The following is a 20,684-nucleotide window of genomic DNA, read 5'->3' as shown; positions in this document are numbered from 1 at the left end:
TTTCCTCTAATAAAACCTGATGAAAACTACTTTTGCCCTGTTATTATTAAGTTGTTCCTATAAATACACATCTTTCTCTCTGTTTTTTAATTACTCCTGTTTAATTACTCCTGTGGTATTTTAATACCTGTTTGATTTTGAGTAACCTGACCTCCTGTGAAGCAACTCACATTAATTCAATAATCACAGACAACAGACGTTTTATTTATTTTATAATGTCACTAAGATGAATTGCAGTCTGTATGTCTTTTGGAAGTGACGGTTCTAGAGGCGGGGCCACAAGGGCCCTGGCCCCTGCTGAAATCTGATTGGCCCCTGGTTGGCCCCCGTTCCTTCAATCGTCGACGAGAACAGCAACCGGTGAATTTTTCACAACGATCACAGATGCAATTCCACCCCAAACAATTGGCGGCACTCGAGTGTTTGAAAAGGAATGACCGTACTGAATAAATTATTTTGTGTGCTTGAATGTACCCTGTACTTGGCCCCTGAATGTAACATGTGGCCCCTTAATGGCCCCTGTTACAGAAAAATCCTAGAACCGCCACTGACCTTCAGATTGTTTATATTTAGGTTCTATTAGGTGTGTGTACAAAAATCCCCCTGAGTAGAGTTCAGCTGTAGTTCACTCTCTCACCAGCAGAGGGAGCTTCACTGATCTCTTAAACTGAAAGCTCAGAAACAATGTTTTGAAGCCTCAAAACAATCACACAGTAGTAATACTTTTTAAAAGGTTTGTGTTACTGTGTTTTTCAGCCATATTCAGAATTGTGGAGATCACATTAATAAATGAATTGATCAATTACACATAAATTCCCATCTGCCATATTTTGTCACAGCACAATATATAAATAGAATATACAGTATATATACATATAAAAATATAGAAATATATTTCTTCTGTTCTAGGTTTGTGTGTGTGTGTCTGTGTGTGTGTGTGTGTGTGTGTGTGTGTGTGTGTGTGTGTGTGTGAGAGAGAGAGAGAGAGAGAGAGAGAGAGAGAGATTTGCACTGTGGTTTCCTGGCCACATTTTTAGTTTATTTATGCTGTTTTATTTGTAAAACCTATTTATTTAATAAGTCAAGCTTATAAGTTATGATGTATTTAAGGCAAGGTCGCAATATGCAATTTCCCCTCACATCTGGCTAAAGCTAACTGAAAAAAAAACAGCTCCTAAAACTGAAATTTCAGTTCATCATCTTGGTGTCTTCTCAGTTACCAGTTCTTTCCCCATTTACGGGGAGAAATTAAATCATTAAACTGTGAAATGTAAAAACCCCTTCTATAGTTAGCAATTAGTTTAGAACAGTATTTGCTTTAGATAAACACTTGGCCATACTAATAGCTTGTTGCTAAGCTACTCGCTGTCATCCACCGTCTACAAAATGTTTCATGAATGTAAAAGTAAATGTTAACGTAGATCTTTTATGAGCATTACATGCTCTGAAAAAAGAAACAAAAAGAGTCTGAGGTTTTCCATATTGTTCTTTGTATTCACACATTGAATGTGCCAAATTGACTTCATATATCCACTCAGAAAACATCATGAACACAGAATTCACAGAGACTGAGATCTGGGAAAGCATCAAAATAGGCAAAACAGTGGGAACCAGGATAGAGAAACAGTGTTAAACACTATGTATAGAAAGCTAATGTACTGTATAGAAATGTATAGAGATTTTTTGCTATTTATTTTTCTATACTAATGTATAGAAAATCTTTTCTATTTAGGATTCACTGATATGTCTTGAAGTTTATACAGTATGTTTGAGTTGGTTAATTTGCATAAACTAACCAGATTACAAAAGATTACAGTGTAAAAGATTACAAACAGATTGAAAGTTTATAGTCTAAAGTGAAAGATTTATGTGTTGCATGCTGTGGTCTATCAGCAGCAGCCAACTCAAGAGGAAGTAGGTGGGCTAACAGTTTAAAAAAACTGCTAGAACTGTTCTTCTAGTTGCAATGTTATAGTATTTACACATACATAAAAGCAAAATGAATGTTTCTATCATAATAAATTATCAAAATATATATTACGACTGACAATATCATAATATCATATGAGACGTTACTGATCATTACTTAAAAATATATAATTACAAAAAGTGAATTTTTGAAATAATGTGGGTTTATGTTCATTTACTGTACTGTATTTTAAAGCAAATCAACCCATTTTAAAACATTTAAAGACATTCTGTACCTTTAAAGTAAAAGAAATGTAGATATTTAATAAATGTATTAATCAAATTTAGTTTGTATAATGGTAGGGGAGATGTTTTTTTTCCCATTTTCCCCACAGTTTGGTCCCCTATGCCCCTTTTAATAATTAATGCTAATCTACTCAGTCCTAAGTGACATCAGATCAACATGGCTGTTCACAGGATCAACAGTAAACGTAAAACAGTGACAGTAAAAAGTAGTTGTTGTTTTTTCTTTTTAATGATTTATGCTAGGTTATGTTCTCCATGTGCCTTTAGGTGATCCAGTTTCCCCCCAGTCCAAAGACATGTGTTGCAGGCTGATTGGCATCTCTATATTGTCCAGAGTGTGTCAATGTCAGTGTGACTGTGCCCTGTGAAAGACCCAGTCCATGATTCACCTTGCCTTTTCCTCCGAGTCTCCTGGGATAGGCTCCAGTGTTCCTGTGACACAGTAGGATAAGTGGTGTAGAGAATGGATGATTGGATGAATGGATGGATATCCACACTACAGTCAGCATACAGACCATCTTTCTCTTGTTAAATCTATATTGTTTGCTGTTTTGAGGAAGTGAACCTACTGTATATCATTTATCTTAATTTTCTGGCTAGATTGTTGCTCACAACATTTAAACATGTTTTTTTATAGACTTCCATAAGAACAACAAAACTTGAGCCTTGTACGTGAGCTCAGAGATTGGTTAGTATCACTGTGATTGACAGGGTAGGAAGAGAGTATGCTTCCTAAAGAGCACAGCAAATATTGGCTCCTAATCACAAATTACTATAGTATCCTCAATGCACGTCATACATATATATAATTGCAAAACGAAAATACTACAGTATCACTGGGATTCAAACTCATAATCTCATAACAATAGGGAAGCTTTAATTTTACTTTAAACTTTACTTTTATACTGGGGATGGGGTCAGTTTTAGGTTTTTTAAAATGTTTAATATATATAATAGGCCCATTATTTTAAAAACAATCCTTATACAAGTCTCTCAATTTGGTATAGCAGTTTCTGAAGCTCAATTTAATTAAATCAGTTATTAATTACAGTCTTCCTGATATACTACACTATTAAATGAACCCAATAAAATGATTGCAATGGAACATTGTAAACTGTTGTTCTTTCATCTGCTGTCTTCTAGAGTTTTAGCTCTCAGTGGTTTTCACACTTTACTATAGACAGGATTTGCACCCGTATGTTTTTGAAACCTACATTCATTCAAAGCACAGTGAAACAATGTCTGTGTAATTTGGCTTGCAAATATGTAAATAAGAATTTACCTGTTTTTTTTCTTCTTCTTTCTGGTATTGTAAAAAAGATAATGCAGATCATCAGAACAGCAAACACTGCTATGCTTATTATAAAAATGATTGTTGTTGTGAGTAGTGATTTTTCAGGACCTGTGAGCCAGAGCAACAATTCACATTAATTCACATAAATAAAAATGTAAAGTACATTAAGCACTCAACAAAGTGTTATGTCCATTCTTATGAACAATACTTAAACTAATCACTTACATGCGTTAATCTTGTGTATTGATGTCTGTTTCGTGCTCACATAGTTGCTGGCTGTGCATTCCAACACCTCTGTATCTGTATAGCTGACAGTCAGGTTCACTGTGTTGGATGTAGCATTTGTCAGAGTGCATTGCTGGTGATCACAGTTGTACATCACCGAGTCGCCATCAGCAGAACATGTTACCAAGATGTGGCAAACAGATGAGGTGTTTATCTGGTGATCAACAGTGATCACCGGTTTTGAGACAGCCTCTGGAAGGTCAGCAAAAATACAACATGCTAAAATAGACAGTATTTCTCTGGTCTTGGAATATTGAACTCTGGTGCTGTACTGTAGAGTATGTTCAGTTTTTTTCAAAAAAGTTTGATAAACACTGATTTTCTTTAAATACACATGCACATGTCAATAAATGGAAATCACCCTGTAAATTCCAGGCACCTGCGCAACACAGCTGATTTGAATTTAGACCACAAATACAGGGTCACGAGGAAGAAGTGAGGACCCAAATGCAAGAAACGAAACAGAGCTCAAGGTTAAAAGTTTTTAATGGGAGTGGGCTTGGCCCAGGGAAGGCAGATACATAACAGACAGTGGAAGAATAGTTCAAAGTCCAAAATCCAAATGGGGAAAATGGGGCAAAACAGAGCAGACAATAAAAAATTCGACCTAAACAGTACAAAATCCACACTGAGAAAACAGGGCAATGCAAGAACAGGTTTGTTTTTTACTTGCTATTTTCACCGCCTTGGCACCAAGGTCTTTTCTTCCGAATTAAAAGGCTAGTCTTGCTGTATATATACTGTAGATATCTCAAATATTTCTTTATTCATCTTAATATGAAAGAAGATGGGTTTCAAAAATAACACTTTTGGTTGTAATTAACGTAAATAACTAATTTAATATTGGCAGCGTAATCTGCACGTTTAAAGTTAAATTCAGAACAACTGAGATTCTCGTTAGTTAGTCTTCTTATTTACACACACTTTGTAAAGGAAACAAAGATTTCCTAAATACCAGATTTACCGTGTTAATTCTCAACATAAATTTATCAATTTACAAATAAAGTCATTCACATTCAGCTTGATAAATGAGCTCCAGTGTTGTTATTTAACAAAAATCCTAATCGTTGTTAAACTTTGGGTATTGAGATGTGTGTTTAACATTTATGGATGTTTCCAATTTTAGCACTTTGTAACAGTTAAGGCTTTTGTCATGTGTTTAGGACAGAGGACTTTGCACATCGAAAATTCTTTGTAACATGACAAGCAAAAAATAAGACTTGTGAAGAAACAACTGTCATATCATCTACTGTAAAATGTATATGCTTATAGGAATTAAACTTTTAAAATAAAAGTTTTTTCTATATTCCACACTAGCTGTTTTAAGTAAAAGTATACAACATTTGGCAATGAATAACAAATTGTTGTCAAATTGCCGTGGTTTAGGAATAAAGAGGAATAAAATATGTCAGAGCATTCTATTATTGAAAAATAATAAACTTCAGGTAAACTTTAGTGATAACAGTACCACCAGTTCCTGTCACGTTTCATCACGCTACTATATCTGATTATTTTTCTAAAATAGCAACTAATTTTGTTTTATTTATTATACATCATATACTTTATACTGTGACATCAAGGAAATAAATTGATTTTGATCAGAACTTACCCTGTACTGTCAATATGTACTTGATTGCATCTTCTTCCCATTGTCCAGTTTGAGCTTTATAATATCCAGAGTCGTTCACCGTCAAATTATGGATAAACAAAGAGTTGTCAGAAACATGTATATGATATTTTTTTGGACACTTTGTACTCGGCTTTTTGTTTTCTACAAATGCAATCAGTTTACGATCCTTCCTCCATTTCACTGTTGTTATATTCTGGTGGTCTTTCAATGTGAGATGTGCTTTTTCTCCTATTGACTTGTAAACCACATGGACCAAAGCTCCACAGTCTATGGGTGGAAAAGAAATGAGCATAAGTTAGAGTTACAGATTTTATTAATGGACTATGGAACAATCATTAACATTAATTCAAATATCAGTAACCTACTGACCTGCTGTGAAGTTCAAGATGATGAAGGTGACTATGTGTAAGTAGCTCCTCATTGTGACAGGAAAGCAGGTTTGAGAGAGCAAACACCTGCACTGCTAAATAGGCTTGTGGCTGAGAAGACAGGAAAAAACATGCAACAAACAGATTGACAAATGACAAAACTTTACTGAGTAAGCACAGTATAGTCTATAGACAGGATATGAGTCTCTAGTATTTGGGGAGGTTTCCCTCTGGTGGCATGGCATTGAACAATCCTATACGGATGTTAAAATATTTGTGTGTGTGTGAGAGAGAGAGAAAGAGAGAGAGAGAGAGAGAGAGAGAGAGAGAGATTATGACTGATGTTTATTGTAAGTGTTTGTTGCCTTTTTGGACTCCTTTATCATTTGTAATGTTGCTCCCACTTAAAACAGTTCGGCTCAAGCCCAGACATTTTTAGGGTCATGATTGAGGACAATGTTCTGTCCAGAGACAAGCTGTTTTGTGTTGAGGTTTTGTTCAAACCAACCATCGAAAATACCCTCTGGGCATCAGCATTAGAACATGGAAGCACTAAAAACAGTTTTCACTAAAAACGAAAATATGACTAGGCCTAGACCCCTTGTATACAGTGCATCCCTACTGGCTAACCACTGACTGTCACTCTCAATGCATGACACTTGAGATCCCTGTGTATATCTTGGTATGTGTAACGACGGGAAACAGAGCGGACCCAAACGCAGGATAGCATAAATCATAATAGGGTTTAATAACTGAAAACATGAAACAGGACGCAGACTAGACAGGACAAATCACAGTAGATGCCGCGCTGCACAAAGCAACGCGGCAGAGTTAAATACAAGAAGACAATGACACAATAAGGATCAGGTGTGATGACAGGGAGGAGCAGACGAAGGCGGGGCAGACACGTGACGAGAAACATAAACAGATGCACGTGGCCAGAGTCCGGGCAGAGTCCTTACAGAGCCCTCCCCCAAGGCGCGGCTCCCGACGCGCCAATCCGTCCAGGCAGTCCCGACAGGCCCGGGAGGGGGGAGCAAGGCACACGGCGAGGCAGGTGGGGGGAGCAAGGCACACGGCGAGGCAGGTGGGGGGAGCAAGGCACACGGCGAGGCAGGTGGGGGGAGCAAGGCACACGGCGAGGCAGGTGGGGGGAGCAAGGCACACGGCGAGGCAGGTGGGGGGAGCAAGGCACACGGCGAGGCAGGTGGGGGGAGCAAGGCACACGGCGAGGCAGGTGGGGGGAGCAAGGCACACGGCGAGGCAGGTGGGGGGAGCAAGGCACACGGCGGCGCAGCCAGAGAGGGCCGAGCGACGTCCACAGCCGAGCTGAAGGGCCGAGCGACGTCCACAGTCGAGCTGAAGGGCCGAGCGACGTCCACAGCCGAGCTGAAGGGCCGAGCGACGTCCACAGCCGAGCTGAAGGGCCGAGCGACGTCCACAGCCGAGCTGAAGGGCCGAGCGACGTCCACAGCCGAGCTGAAGGGCCGAGCACAACCCCAGACGCACCCCGGCCAGATCCACCCCCAAAGTCCAGGAAAGGGAGGGCGGGAGGGAAAAAAAAAATAAATCCTCCACAAAACAGGGAAGTCCAAAAACAGGAAAAAACACAGGCCTGCGACACCCCCCGCGGACAGGAAGTGGGGCGACGTCCTCTACGGAAACCAAAAGTGAAGCGACGCCCCCCACCGGAAAGTGCGGGGCGATGTCACAGGACACTGAAAAAACAAAACAAACCTTGGGCTGGCGACATGGTCCGCAACCAGGAAGTGAGGCGGCGCCCCCCGCGAAAAAACCAAAAGCGAGGCGGCGCCCCTCACCGAAAAAATGCGGACCCACGTCGCCAAACGCACCAAGTCCAGAGGGGGAAAAAAAAAACAAACACGAAAAAAGTACTCCCCGTTTAGCCGGTCCAAGTAGCTGCTATCCCGCTGGGTCCTCATGTGGCGGCATCTTCTGTAACGACGGGAAACAGAGCGGACCCAAACGCAGGATAGCATAAATCAAAATAGGGTTTAATAACTGAAAACATGAAACAGGACGCAGACTAGACAGGACAAATCACAGTAGATGCCGTGCTGCACAAAGCAACGCGGCAGAGTTAAATACAAGAAGACAATGACACAATAAGGATCAGGTGTGATGACAGGGAGGAGCAGACGAAGGCGGGGCAGACACGTGACGAGAAACTTAAACAGATGCACGTGGCCAGAGTCCGGGCAGAGTCCTTACAGTATGGTTAAGAAAGGATATTAATGACCATGACTTAAGATTTATTAATTATCATTTATTTATATATAAAGGTCATATGTAAGGATAATTGACCTTGCAATAGTTTTATTAATTACAGATATATCCAGTGAAAATCTGTATTTGTACGTACAGAAATCTTCACCTTCAGATATATACAGTAGTAGGTTTATTTGGCTTTAGTTTGCTAGCCAGCTATGGGATTTCTAGACTAATTAACTTTATTGTATACCGTGGTAATGTTTATAGTATTCCAATGCTGTGCAATAATTACGCTGTCTAATCAGCATCTTGATATGCCACACCTGTGAGGTGGATGGATTATCTTGGCAAAGGAGAAGTGCTTACAAATAAAGATTTAGGACAATATTTGAGAAAAATAGGCCTTTTGTGTACATTGAGTAAAGTCTTAGATCTTTGAGCTCAGTTCATGAAAAATGGGCGTTTATAATTTTATTCAGTATAGATCGATGAACTGATAGTGATCAGTCAAATAAGCCCTGAGCCAGGAGAGGGCTGTCCCTTTAACACAAAAACATGTTCTGGCCTACCAAGTCAATGGTATCAAAAGCTGCACTAACATTAAGTAACACCAGCAATTTTGCCTTTATTTTTATGCTAATAAGGTTACTACAACAAATTTTATGAGTGTTTATAGATTTTTGTTTAGCTCGGGAAACAGACACAGTCTCTATATTGTGAATTATGGGTGACGACTTAATGCAGCTAGAAGGTGGTCGGATATGGGGCCAGAGCATACTACAGCATCGGACATCGCCTACACTAATTTACACACCTCTACAATATTACTCTTAGTAATCTCTGACTGACGAAGGCATATATTGTTAGCTCCTACATGGAAACTCAAAACTACCTTTGAGTACCTATGCTTGCCCAAGACCCTAAGATTACATGCTATGTATAGCTCCCTGGCTCCTAGAATACACCTGATTGATAGCCCCTAAAGGCCAAGCTAATTTCACATGCCTTAATATGGAGTCTCCTATAACCAGAGCTAATTCAGGTTTCTCAGCAGGTGCTTCACTGAGGAGATCAAACTTGTTAGACATATGAAGCAGAGAGGAGTGGTACTCCCGTAGGCAATCCTTAGCTTTAGCTTTGTTTTTGCAACTATGCCGCAGTGTCGTCACCCATTCGCCTCGCTGTGAGGTCTCTAATGCCGGTGTTGGAGGCTTACTGACTCCGTCTATAGCATCCAGATTTTTCACTACAGAAACTACAATACAATCGATATTGCTAATTCACTCTAGTGTCATCTGTATGCTCTTGTCTCTATCAGCAATCGGGTCTGTGCTGAACTCAGAGTTTACGATGACCCATTAGTTCCTCAGCAGCTCTCGGCTGCACTATTATAAACTGTTGTAGAAATGACATTATTTACATGTACACTATTTACTGTAGAGTGTCACCCAAATGAGAATGGGGTCCTCTCAAGGTTTCTTCCTTTTAACATCTCAGGGAGCTTTTCCTTGCCACCGTCGCTTCCGGCTTGGGGATTAGGGATAGGGATAGATATATTGTATTTTAAATCAAGTTTTTTTTTTTATTAAAAGAATTACAAATATATTTTTTATTAAAAAATACAATTTTTTTTTAATTAATTTTTAAACTTTAATTGAATATATTCACTTATTTATTTTTATTCTTATTTTTTCTTCTTATTATTATATATTTATTTCTTTTTCTCTCTCTTCTGTTTCCAGCTAAAGCTACAGTGGCCGAGAAGTGCAAAACAAATTAACAAATCCGAAAACACACTAACAAATCCGAAAACAGATTAACAAATCCGAAAACACATTAACAAATCCGAAAAAACATTAACAAATCCGAAAACAAATTAACAAATCCGAAAACACAAACAAATCCGAAAACAAATTAACAAATCCGAAAACACATTAACAAATCCCAAAACACATTAACAAATCCGAAAAAACATTAACAAATCCGAAAACAAATGAACAAACCCGAAAACACTAACAAATCCGAAAACAAATGAACAAATCCCAAAACACATTAACAAATCCCAAAACAAATGAACAAATCCGAAAACAAATTAACAAATCCGAAAACACATTAACAAGTCAGACAACCCAGAAGAGGTTGGTATAGTTTGTGAATGGAAACTTTCCATCATCGGGCGAGACACCTTTCATTCACCTGTATATCTTTAATGACAGGTGTCTTGTCCAATGATCGGTAAAGTTTCCATTCACAAACTATACCTACCTCTTCCGGGTTGTCTGAATCGGTGCAAGAAACACATTAACAAATCAGAAAACACATTAACAAATCAGAAAACACATTAACAAATCAGAAAAGACATTATCAAATCAGAAAAGACATTATCAAATCAGAAAACACAACGACATTTCAGACAACCTGGAAAAGGTTGGTATAGTTTGTGACTGGACAAGACACCTGTCACTCAAGGTGTACATGAAGTTCAACAGTCTGCCGCAGGGAAAGTTGGAATGGATGGATGGAATGGATTACTGTGGATTAATTCTGTTATTTTCTTATATTTAAACGGAGAACTTTACACATTACACATAGGATTCCATACCTGTATATCTTGAGTGACAGGTGTCTTGTCCAATGATCGGTAAGTTTCCATTCAAAAACAATACCTACCGTTTCTGGGTTCTCTGACTTGTCGTTGTGTTTTTAGATTTGTTAATGTGTTTTCGGATTTGTTAATGTGTTTTCGGATTTGTTAATTTGTTTTCTGATTTGTTAATTTGTTTTCGGATTTGTTAATGTGTTTTCGTGTTTGTTAACTTGTTTTCGGATTTGTTCATGTGTTTTCGGATTTGTTAACGTGTTTTGGGATTTGTTAATTTGTTTTCGGATTTGTTAATGTGTTTTCGGATTTGTTAATTTGTTTTCGGATTTGTTAATTTGTTTTCGGATTTGTTAATGTGTTTTGGGATTTGTTCATTTGTTTTCGGATTTGTTAATGTGTTTTGGGATTTGTTAATTTGTTTTCAGATTTGTTAATGTGTTTTCGGATTTGTTAATGTGTTTTGCACTTCTCGGCTACCGTATAAAGCTGTTTAAAGCTGCATTTTTTGTCCCTGAATTTTAAGCACTATTTGCAGTATATGATCATGAGTTTGCTCACCTAGCCAAATTAAATGATGTCTCAGAATTCACATGCATGTAAATAATCAGCAGTATGAGAGCCTTTGCTTTATTAACATTTCATTTTTTTAAGAACCTGTGCAATATAAACCTACTCTTTTACCTGTTCCTCTAACAAACTTTGGACAACTTTGTACCTGTTATGATAAAATTATTTAAATACTTATCTTTCTTTTAATAATTCCTGCTTTATTTTAATACTTAATAAATGTTTGATTTGAGCGTACCTTCATTAGCTTGGGTAGTGGTGACATCCTGTGAACCACCTTACAGTAATACACACTGGGGTACATAATGCTGCTGAGGAAAACCACTGTGGTTATGTTTATGAGGGGAGACATGCGCCTATGTTTTTTTTAAGGGGAAACAGCATGCACAAGATAAAAACAAGCGACGTTGAGAGGCGAATAGATTTTGAACCATCATCTTTGTAGACAGCGAGGGTACATGTATGCTGATTACATATTCAGCCAACACTAATGTGTCTACATCCTACTGAAGATGCAGCAGAGAACTGCTAATATCTCTAATATATAAAATCTACTTGGCTCAACAATCTGATTTGAATGGGCAAAATTGCTCTGATTATTATTGATAGTAGTTGAAGTAGTAGTAGTACGTTTGTTTTTTTGTTTGTTTGTTTGTTTTACAACATTTATGTAGAATGTATCGGGGCACGGTGGCTTAGTGGTTAGCAAGTTCGCCTCACACCTCCAGGGTTGGGGGTTCGATTCCCGCCTCCGCCTTGTGTGTGTGGAGTTTGCATGTTCTCCCCGTGCCTCGGGGGTTTCCTCCGGGTACTCCGGTTTCCTCCCCCGGTCCAAAGACATGCATGGTAGGTTGATTGGCATCTCTGGAAAATTGTCTGTAGTGTGTGAGTGCGTGTGTAAAAGAGAGTGTGTGTGCCCTGCGATGGGTTGGCACTCCGTCCAGGGTGTATCCTGCCTTGATGCCCGATGACGCCTGAGATAGGCACAGGCTCCCCGTGACCCGAGGTAGTTCGGATAAGCGGTAGAAAATGAATGAATGAATGTAGAATGTATACATGCTCATTGAGAGTGGGGTGACTGACTAGGTATTCACTGGTTCAGGTATATGTACCTTTGAGTTTGTTCTGAAATAATCATCATTAGGCTTGGTTTGGTGAGATTTTGCTTTACTATCATCGACTTTTTCTATTAAATTTCTTCTGATTTTCCCTTCCTATGTAATGCGATAATAAAACTACAATTGTAGTTCAGCTGCAGTTCATTCTCTCACCAGCAGAGCAGAGCACTAAGTCACTAAATCACTAAAACCTACACAGGTAGTAAAGCCAACTCCACTAATGAGGATTACATAATAAAATATTCACACATTATTATTATTATTATTATTATTATTATTATTATTATTATTATTATTATTATTATTATTATTATTATTATTAGTCAAACCAATATTTTAAATAAATATTTGAAATATCTATAACAATATATTGGAGTTGAAATAGTAAAAAAGAGCTTAAATTATAGCCTTTCAGTTTTAAATTGAGGGTATTTACATTTAAATTTAATGAACAGTGTATAAATTACATCTTATATATGCCCCTCCCCTCTTTTTTTTTTTTTAAGTGAACAAAAGACGTTGCAAAAATTAAGAATCACACGTTAAAATAATCATTTTTAATCCTTGATTGCAAATCTTTTATCACGACTGTCTGAAGCCTAGAAACCATCTTCTGTTGGGTCTTAACTTCCTGCTTCTTCTTTGGGCTTTTGCCTGCAGAAAGTAAATTGCATGCCCAGATTCATGTTAGGTTATTGACTGCAGAATTTTCCACTTTGCCTTTTTAACAAAGGGATTGCTTTTGAAGTATACTTTAGGTACTTCAGATTCATCTGCAATGACAAGCATCATCCAGTGAGTTTTGAAGCATTTGGCTGTATTGAAGCAGATATTGGAACTCTTTACACATCAGAACTCACCTGATGCTGTTGACAGCAGTCATATTATCAATAAATACAACAGAACCAGTTCAATTTGCAGCCATACACACCCATGCTCTAAGACGATGTGGTATGTGTCAAATCACGATCAGTTCCTTCACTTCTCCGTTCTATTCTCTTCTGATCATTTATCCAAGTTGATCTTTGTCTTATCTCTTAATAGCCCTTTGTTCCAGGACTGTATAGTTTATGTTTTAGCTAATTCTAAACTGGTCTTCCTGTTTTTTGAGGCTTAGTGGTTTACATCTTCTGGTAAACCCAATATATTAATTTGCAGAATCATGACTTTCTTATGAAGGGAGATTTTCTTGACTGGGGAAAGAATTTATCATGAATCCACCACAGTTTTCTATGGTCTTCCAGATCATCTGGTGTTTCTGAGCTCTCCAGTGTGTATTTTCTTTTAAAAAATGTACCATACAGTCGATTTGACTAGTCCTAATTTTTTTGCTGTATCTCTGATGGTTTTGTTTTGATTTTTCTGTCTAATGATGTCTCACTTCACTGCCAGTGACGGTTCAATGGATATTCTGAGGAATAAAGAATTAGACAAGGGTGGGGCAGACACGTGAACACAAACGTAAACAAAAGACACATGGTACAAAAAAGTGATCCTTATAAAGTGAAATAATGAAGGATTAACAAACATCTGGGCATGCAACAGCTGGGCAGCCAGTCATCCAATTACATTACATTTACAATTTGGGAAGGATGGACCATATATTAAAAGTGTGGTAATTCATAGACAGTTATTCTGAATTTTATTTAACTAACCTCATATTAAAACTGAAAGTCTGTTCTTTGTGCTCATGTTCATTATAACATCAACTCCAATATATTGTGATAGACAGCTAAAACGACAATATCAATATCAATATACATCCAACTATTCATGTATATGTGTGCAACAATGCACATTTGTTTATACTTGTGCAGATTGTGATGTTCAGCAATGTAACAAAAGAAATAAATCATATAAAGAACCCCTGGGGTTCTCCAGATCTTGCTTTGAGAAATACTGTTCACTTTTGAATTACTGGGCTCAGGTGTTTTCATGCGGTTTTAGGGAAGTGCATATCACGCTCCACTGAAAAGATTTCCAGATATTCAAATAAACAATGACGTACAACAAGAGTGATTTTACTGCTGTCACTCCAGCTTAAATTATTTTTCAATGGGAATTTTTCTGTAAATACCAGGGTGAAATTCTATTCAAACAAATAACCAACAGCCTTCCTGGGCATGAAATTGAGATCAGGGATGAACATTTAAATAAATGAATATTATTTATTCACACAACTATTCATGTAACAATACACCAGTACAAACAATATATACAACTATAATTTAATGTAAAAAAAAAAAAAAAAAAATTATATATATATATATATATATATATATATATATATATATATATATATATATATATATATATATATATATAGGCACAGTGTGACACGATTACATATAGACCAAATAATAGTACTTTATCTGTTTTCAAGGCTACATAATGCTTTGTTCTTTATATATGGCCAGGATATATTATCTTATTTAGCAAAAATTACAATAATATAATAACATAATTATATATATTTCCAGGAACAGATTATTTCAAGCTTCAAGTGTCTGCCCCAGTTTCCAGTAAACTGTATGTGTGTCATCATTTTGTATGCTGTCATCGTTGTCACATCGGGATACCCTGGCCTAAAAAAAAAGGGAAGAAGAGTTTTTTTTTAGTTTCATTGAAACACTGTTAACAATCATTTTCCCTTAGCAAATGTTTGCGTGCATGCTCCTGATTCATCACTTGAAAGCTATATACTTCTTTATGTCTGCAATCTGGTTTAGGACTTAACTGATAAAGTTAAGTGGGAACTGGCAAAGCTAATAAAATTACAACTCAGTGTAGACGGTTGTCTAAATGTGCATATGCAGTTTGATGCACCCTTGTTGCAGCAGACAAAAGAGGAAGTCATTAGGTTACTGGTTAAAAAAAAAAAAAAACTGTTTCACCATGACATGTGAAAGGAATGTATTTACCTTTGTTGTGATTGTTTTACATTTAAATGCTTTATTCACCAATAATATAGCATATGTAGTGTATAATCTCTTTCTTAGCAAAGCCAGGCGAGTAAGGTGCATTTTTTTATACTGTTAAGCATAGAATATAATGATTTAAATATATAGTTTTATGCTGTTGAATATATATGAGGAGTTTTACATCTAAATATAAAAAACAAAAATAATGTTTTTGTTAATGCTTTGATTTTTTTTTTGAAGATCAAAACTTTAAGTTTTTATATTGTTCAGTTTTTAAATTATATATGGCCAATTTATCACAATTTTTCATGTCTGTTTTATACAAAAATCCTTTTGCATTCTGCAGTTTGTATAAAACTGTATGTTACAGTATGTCTGTTTCTGAAACATTTGCTTTGTTCAATCTCTCCATCTCTTTGATACCCTACATTATTAGGACCTAATATTAAAAAGAGCAACAAGATAAATATGCTGTATTTCTTTTAGAGAAAGGAAAATGATTGCATCTTACACATTTTGAAGGAACGTCGTAAACTGATGTTTCTGCATTTTCTGCAGCGTTGTTTTCAGCTGGAGTATCAGTTCTTGGTTGCTTGCAGACCACACTATAGACAGTGCTTACACTCTTATCATCTCGATATGTGACTTCGTTCTAACCACAGAGAAATTATAAGAACTTGGTTTGATAACATCAAAAAGAAAGATTGTACATAAGTACTGTATGTTGGTGTAGTTTGACTTGAACATATATGCATTAATGTATTTACCTGTTCTTTCTTTCTGGAATTGTAAGAAAGTTTGATAGAGCAGCTCACCAGGACAACAAACACCAGTGTGCAACATATTGTTATTATTAAAATGTAAATATAGCTAAATGATTTGGAGGGTGTTAATAATTTTTCCGTACCTGTGAACCAGAGAAATGATACACATGTATTAAACATAAGCATGTACATTATGCTCTATGTATTTATGCTGAATTAAGAAGAATGAACTAATGCTAAACCTTAATCACTTACATGCTTTAATCATGTGTTTTGATGACTGTTTCATGCTCACACGGTTGCTGGCTGTGCATTCCAACACCCCAGGGTCTATGTAGTTGATAGTAAAGTTCACCCTTTTGGATGTGGCATTTTTCAGAGTGCAGTGCTGGGAATCACAGTCATACGTCACTGAGTCACCATCAGCAGAACATTTTACCAAGATGTGGCAAACAGATGAAGTGTTTAGGTGATCATGCTTGACATCGATTGTTGGTATTGATACGGGTTCTGGGAAGACACCAAAAAGATATATTAAAATTAAAATACATTCTCAAGGAATGTCCAACACTACTGCACTTCTTCTAAAGCTGAAAGAAAAATCAACAAACTTTGCAGGAAATAGGCTTCTATGTGGGCTTAAAATGGAAACCTGATCTTCACACCTATATGTGGTTCCCCTCCACACTGTGGAATGCACATAATTTCCCTTCATTTGAACTACAAGGTTCAGTAAAACCATGCTCTAACATGACAGTGACTCTTTGCAAAAAGCAAAGCACAATGAAGACACGTTGTATTTTTTGTCCTGCACTGTCTTGTTTGTTTTGTCCTGCACTGTTTGCACCAGGTTGCACAGATGCACTTCATGTGACTAGGACTACTTACTAAGACCTTATCTCTGTCTTTGTTTTATGATTGTCCTGGAGAAACGTTGTCTCATTTCACTGTGTACTGCAACAGCTATATATGGTTGAAATGACAATATAATCTTGACTTGACTTGACTTGTGGAAGAAATGAAAAATGTCCTGCACAGAGCCCAGCCTCTAACTTAACCACACTGAACACCTTTAGGATGAACTCTAAAACTGACTGAACCCCAGACCTCCTCAAATGACTTGAGTGTCTGATCTCATTTATGTTCTTGTAGCTGAATGATTACAAATCCCCACAGACACATTTCACATTTCAACATCTAGTGCAAAGCCTTCCCAGAAGAGTGGAGCACATTATAACAGCAAATGTTCAAAGCATATGCACGTATGCTGTGATTAGTCAGATGTCCACATATCTCTGGCCAAAGAATGTATATATTATGCTACAGCAATGTTTTTTTAATGAACTTCAAGAGAGATTTAAACAGATTTATCTCTGGTAAAGATATAAGGTATAACATAGCTGATCACAGGAATTAACATATTCAATCATCAATCATATTCATTCATCAAACAAGTTGATATCAGTTGCTGTGGTATAAGAGTAATAAAACTGTTCAGAAGGTTCTGTTATTGGAAATAAGTAATTCAAATTATTTTGAAACAAACAGCAAACCTTTTATTATTTTACTAAAAGAACACACCCATTCATGTTTTACACGGCAAACCACATCAGATAGTGGATAGCACATATAACTTACCCTGTACTATCAGTTTGTACTGGATTACTTCTTCCTCCCATTGTCCAATTTGAGCTTTATAATCTCCAGTGTCGTTCACCGTCAAATTATGGATAAACAAAGAGTTGTCAGAAACATGTATATGATATTTTTCTGGATACTTCGTATCCGGCTTTTTGTTTTCTAAAATTGCGATCAGTTTAGAATCCTTCCTCCATCTGATTGTTGTTATATTCCGGTGGTCTTTCAATAGGAGATGTGCTTTTTCTCCTATTGACTTGTAAACCACATGAGCCCGAGCTCCACAGTCTAGAGATAGAAAAAAAATCAGCATAAACTTTCTTATTCTTGAACTGAAAATGTTTTAGGCAGCTTTTTTTAAAAAGTACAATTATAATATTATTAATACTTTGAAAAACACTTTATCTGACTGAGGACTATGGAGCAATGTCAATAACATGAATTCACATAGCAATCAAGTACTGACCTGCTGTGAAGTTCAGGATGATGAAGGTGACTATGTGTAAGAAGCTCCTCATTGTGACAGGAAAGATAGTTTGAGAGAGCAAACACCTGCACTGCTAAATAGTCTTGTGGCTGAGAAGACAGGAAAAAACATGAGATGAGAGAGAGAATGAACTTCCCTTTTAGCATAAGGGGACTTTTTTAAGCTTTCCAGAGTGAACATATGAAGCTATTTAGACTCACAGAGATTAAACATGTATGTAATTTTATTTTATAAGAATATAAGAATCCGTTTAACACATACTCTGCACTTAATGGGTGACAAGAGTAATCCACTAACTCCATAATTACATAACTAACATTACACTTTGTTGTACATAATGATACCAATCATAGGAAGTAAATGTAGCAAGGATAGCTTAGTATTTCTCTTTATGCAATGAGATTAAACACACACACACACACACACACACACAAAACCTAAGAAAAATAGGCATAAAAACCTTTTGTATGTTTTATTATTTTCTCATAATGAACAGTGTCATATAATTTTAGATTCAAGACGTTTCACTTAAGATCACGTTCTGCAAGATACAATCCCCTAAGCTTTAGAAACTGAAACCATTGAGAAACATTACAGTAAATCTATGATTAAAACATATGTCCCTTATCTGAGTCATGCTTTTCACATGTTTTACATGAGTAAAGCCAAGACTAAAAACTTTTCTCCATTTTCCACACAATTTGTCCCCTTTTTCAGTCAGACGTCACTCCACAGATTAACCCCCAGAATTCTCAAAAAGACCATGACAGATTTCACATCTTTACTATTATTAAAACTAGTTAAAACTTATTTATACTATTAAATCTATTATTATTTAAACTTATTTCTGAACATTAAAATCACTCCTATGTCATATATGATGTACAGGTGCATACAGAGAAATGCACATCTGTTTTATCTATTTGTATATATAATGAAATATATATATATGGGACATTACCTGACAGGAGACGCAGTAAGAACTGAGTTGATTTTCCTCTGTACTTGATGCACCTAAAAAGGAAACTCGTCAAGATTTCCTTACACACGTCTTCTTAGAGCAGAAGAAGTTAAGATACTGTATATAATGACCTCATAACACAAGACATTATAATGACCTTTTATAGCAGTTCTAGGCTTTGAAGAGAGTACACAGATTAATCATATTATAAGTTTTATTATAAGTTATAAGCATAATATATTCTTTCTCTGCTAGTTTTGCTAACATTCGTTATTTGCTCGTTTTCGTGTATTGTGCTTGCATATCGCATGAAAAGCCTCTTACCTTATCATCTGTGCCTGCTGTGTGTGATATAAGGTAGACATTACATTACATATGCATTACATATACGGTACATTGTTATATTTAGTGACATTTTGCACCATTTAACTGTTTCTAACTGAGACTGTTTCTAAGTTAGAAAGAATAGAATTACTAGAATATTGATTGACCTAATATTTTATATTTAAAAAAGAAAATTCACTAGATTAAAAAACTTTTTATAGTCCGGTAAATGTAAATAAACAAACTAACTACTTAAAGCACAACCTAACCATACATAAACATAATCTATGTATTCTATTATTTACGATAATATTTTTGTTTTGTCATACTTTACAAATTGTAGCTGTCGGGCGGAAACCTCCTATGTCCAAATTTTGTCAATTTCATATTTTTTCACATATCGATGCTATTGGTCAGTCCCCACGTGGGTCTGTTATTTTTACAAGTTATTACCTAATCTAAAGTCTTGAAAATAGCTTGAGCGCAAATCTCTTCGCTTCTTTGCAGAAAGAAACCCGTGAGCCAGGAAGGTAAGTTTGCAAGCAGATTAGACTAATTTCCACCTATTAGACAGCCTAATCAGCTTATCGTGTTTTGTATTGCATCACTTATAGCTCTGAAACCTTTAAAATAGAGTTTAGGAAGATGTATGTAACTATAGTCATTAGCTTTGGTTAACTATTGAAGCCTTGTCTCTTGTCAAAAGGCTCAACGTGACCGCAGACTTTATTGAACACTGCTGGCAGCAGCGACGTCTGTGTCTGTACCATTCTTATCAATGACAGCATAATCTCCCTGCTCCCAAGTCATAAAGCTTGTATCTCCGATAAAATGTGACTTTGGGAAAATGTTGTGTTAATGTTGGTACACAACAGTATATGATAACAATATAAGGTATAATAACAACTTTAACGATACAATGTTTAATAACTCAAACAAATACGGTGTTTTTTTAATTTCCTGAAAAATAATGGTTTTGGAGATACGAAGGTTCCGCCCAACAGCGACGATTTGCAGGTTTACATTATTTATAAGCTAGCTTGTTTATCAAGTAAAAACCCTAAACCACTGAATTCATGTGACTAAGGCAAGACATCATCGCTGATACTCATGAATTGCCATTTCTGCCACTGTAATTAAGAAAGAGAATACAAAAGCAAAGCAAAGCAAGACAAAAACCACAGACCCCCGGATATGTCACACTGACACCTGGGGTCTCCACACTGAGAACCATAACATGATGATGTAGATGTAAAAAAAAATTACAGTATTATTGCAT

At 36.5% G+C, this 20,684-nt stretch overlaps 2 protein-coding genes across 2 annotated transcripts; both read right to left on the bottom strand.

The window, feature by feature from the left end:
* Nucleotides 1-1,473: 1,473 nt before the first annotated feature.
* LOC132848934 (SLAM family member 7-like) lies at nt 1,474-5,931 on the bottom strand. The gene is made up of 5 exons (XM_060875045.1): nt 5,793-5,931; nt 5,403-5,690; nt 3,734-3,985; nt 3,497-3,616; nt 1,474-2,646 (listed from the first exon to the last, which is right to left on the bottom strand). Exons 1-5 carry the CDS (start codon nt 5,842-5,844, stop codon nt 2,600-2,602), a joined length of 759 nt encoding a protein of 252 aa, XP_060731028.1. The 5' UTR covers nt 5,845-5,931; the 3' UTR covers nt 1,474-2,599.
* An 8,710-nt stretch (nt 5,932-14,641) lies between these two features.
* Nucleotides 14,642-19,160, bottom strand: si:ch1073-220m6.1 (uncharacterized). Its single transcript, XM_060875041.1, has 7 exons — nt 19,082-19,160; nt 18,100-18,209; nt 17,634-17,921; nt 16,251-16,505; nt 15,999-16,138; nt 15,743-15,883; nt 14,642-14,895 (listed from the first exon to the last, which is right to left on the bottom strand). Exons 2-7 carry the CDS (start codon nt 18,149-18,151, stop codon nt 14,803-14,805), a joined length of 969 nt encoding a protein of 322 aa, XP_060731024.1. The 5' UTR covers nt 18,152-18,209; nt 19,082-19,160; the 3' UTR covers nt 14,642-14,802.
* Nucleotides 19,161-20,684: the final 1,524 nt, after the last annotated feature.

Source organism: Tachysurus vachellii, chromosome 7 (genome assembly GCF_030014155.1).
Source record: "Tachysurus vachellii isolate PV-2020 chromosome 7, HZAU_Pvac_v1, whole genome shotgun sequence".
NCBI classification, from domain to species: domain Eukaryota; kingdom Metazoa; phylum Chordata; class Actinopteri; order Siluriformes; family Bagridae; genus Tachysurus; species Tachysurus vachellii.
The sequence above is the reverse complement of the archived record's forward strand: the minus strand, read 5'-3'. Positions and strand labels throughout refer to the sequence as shown.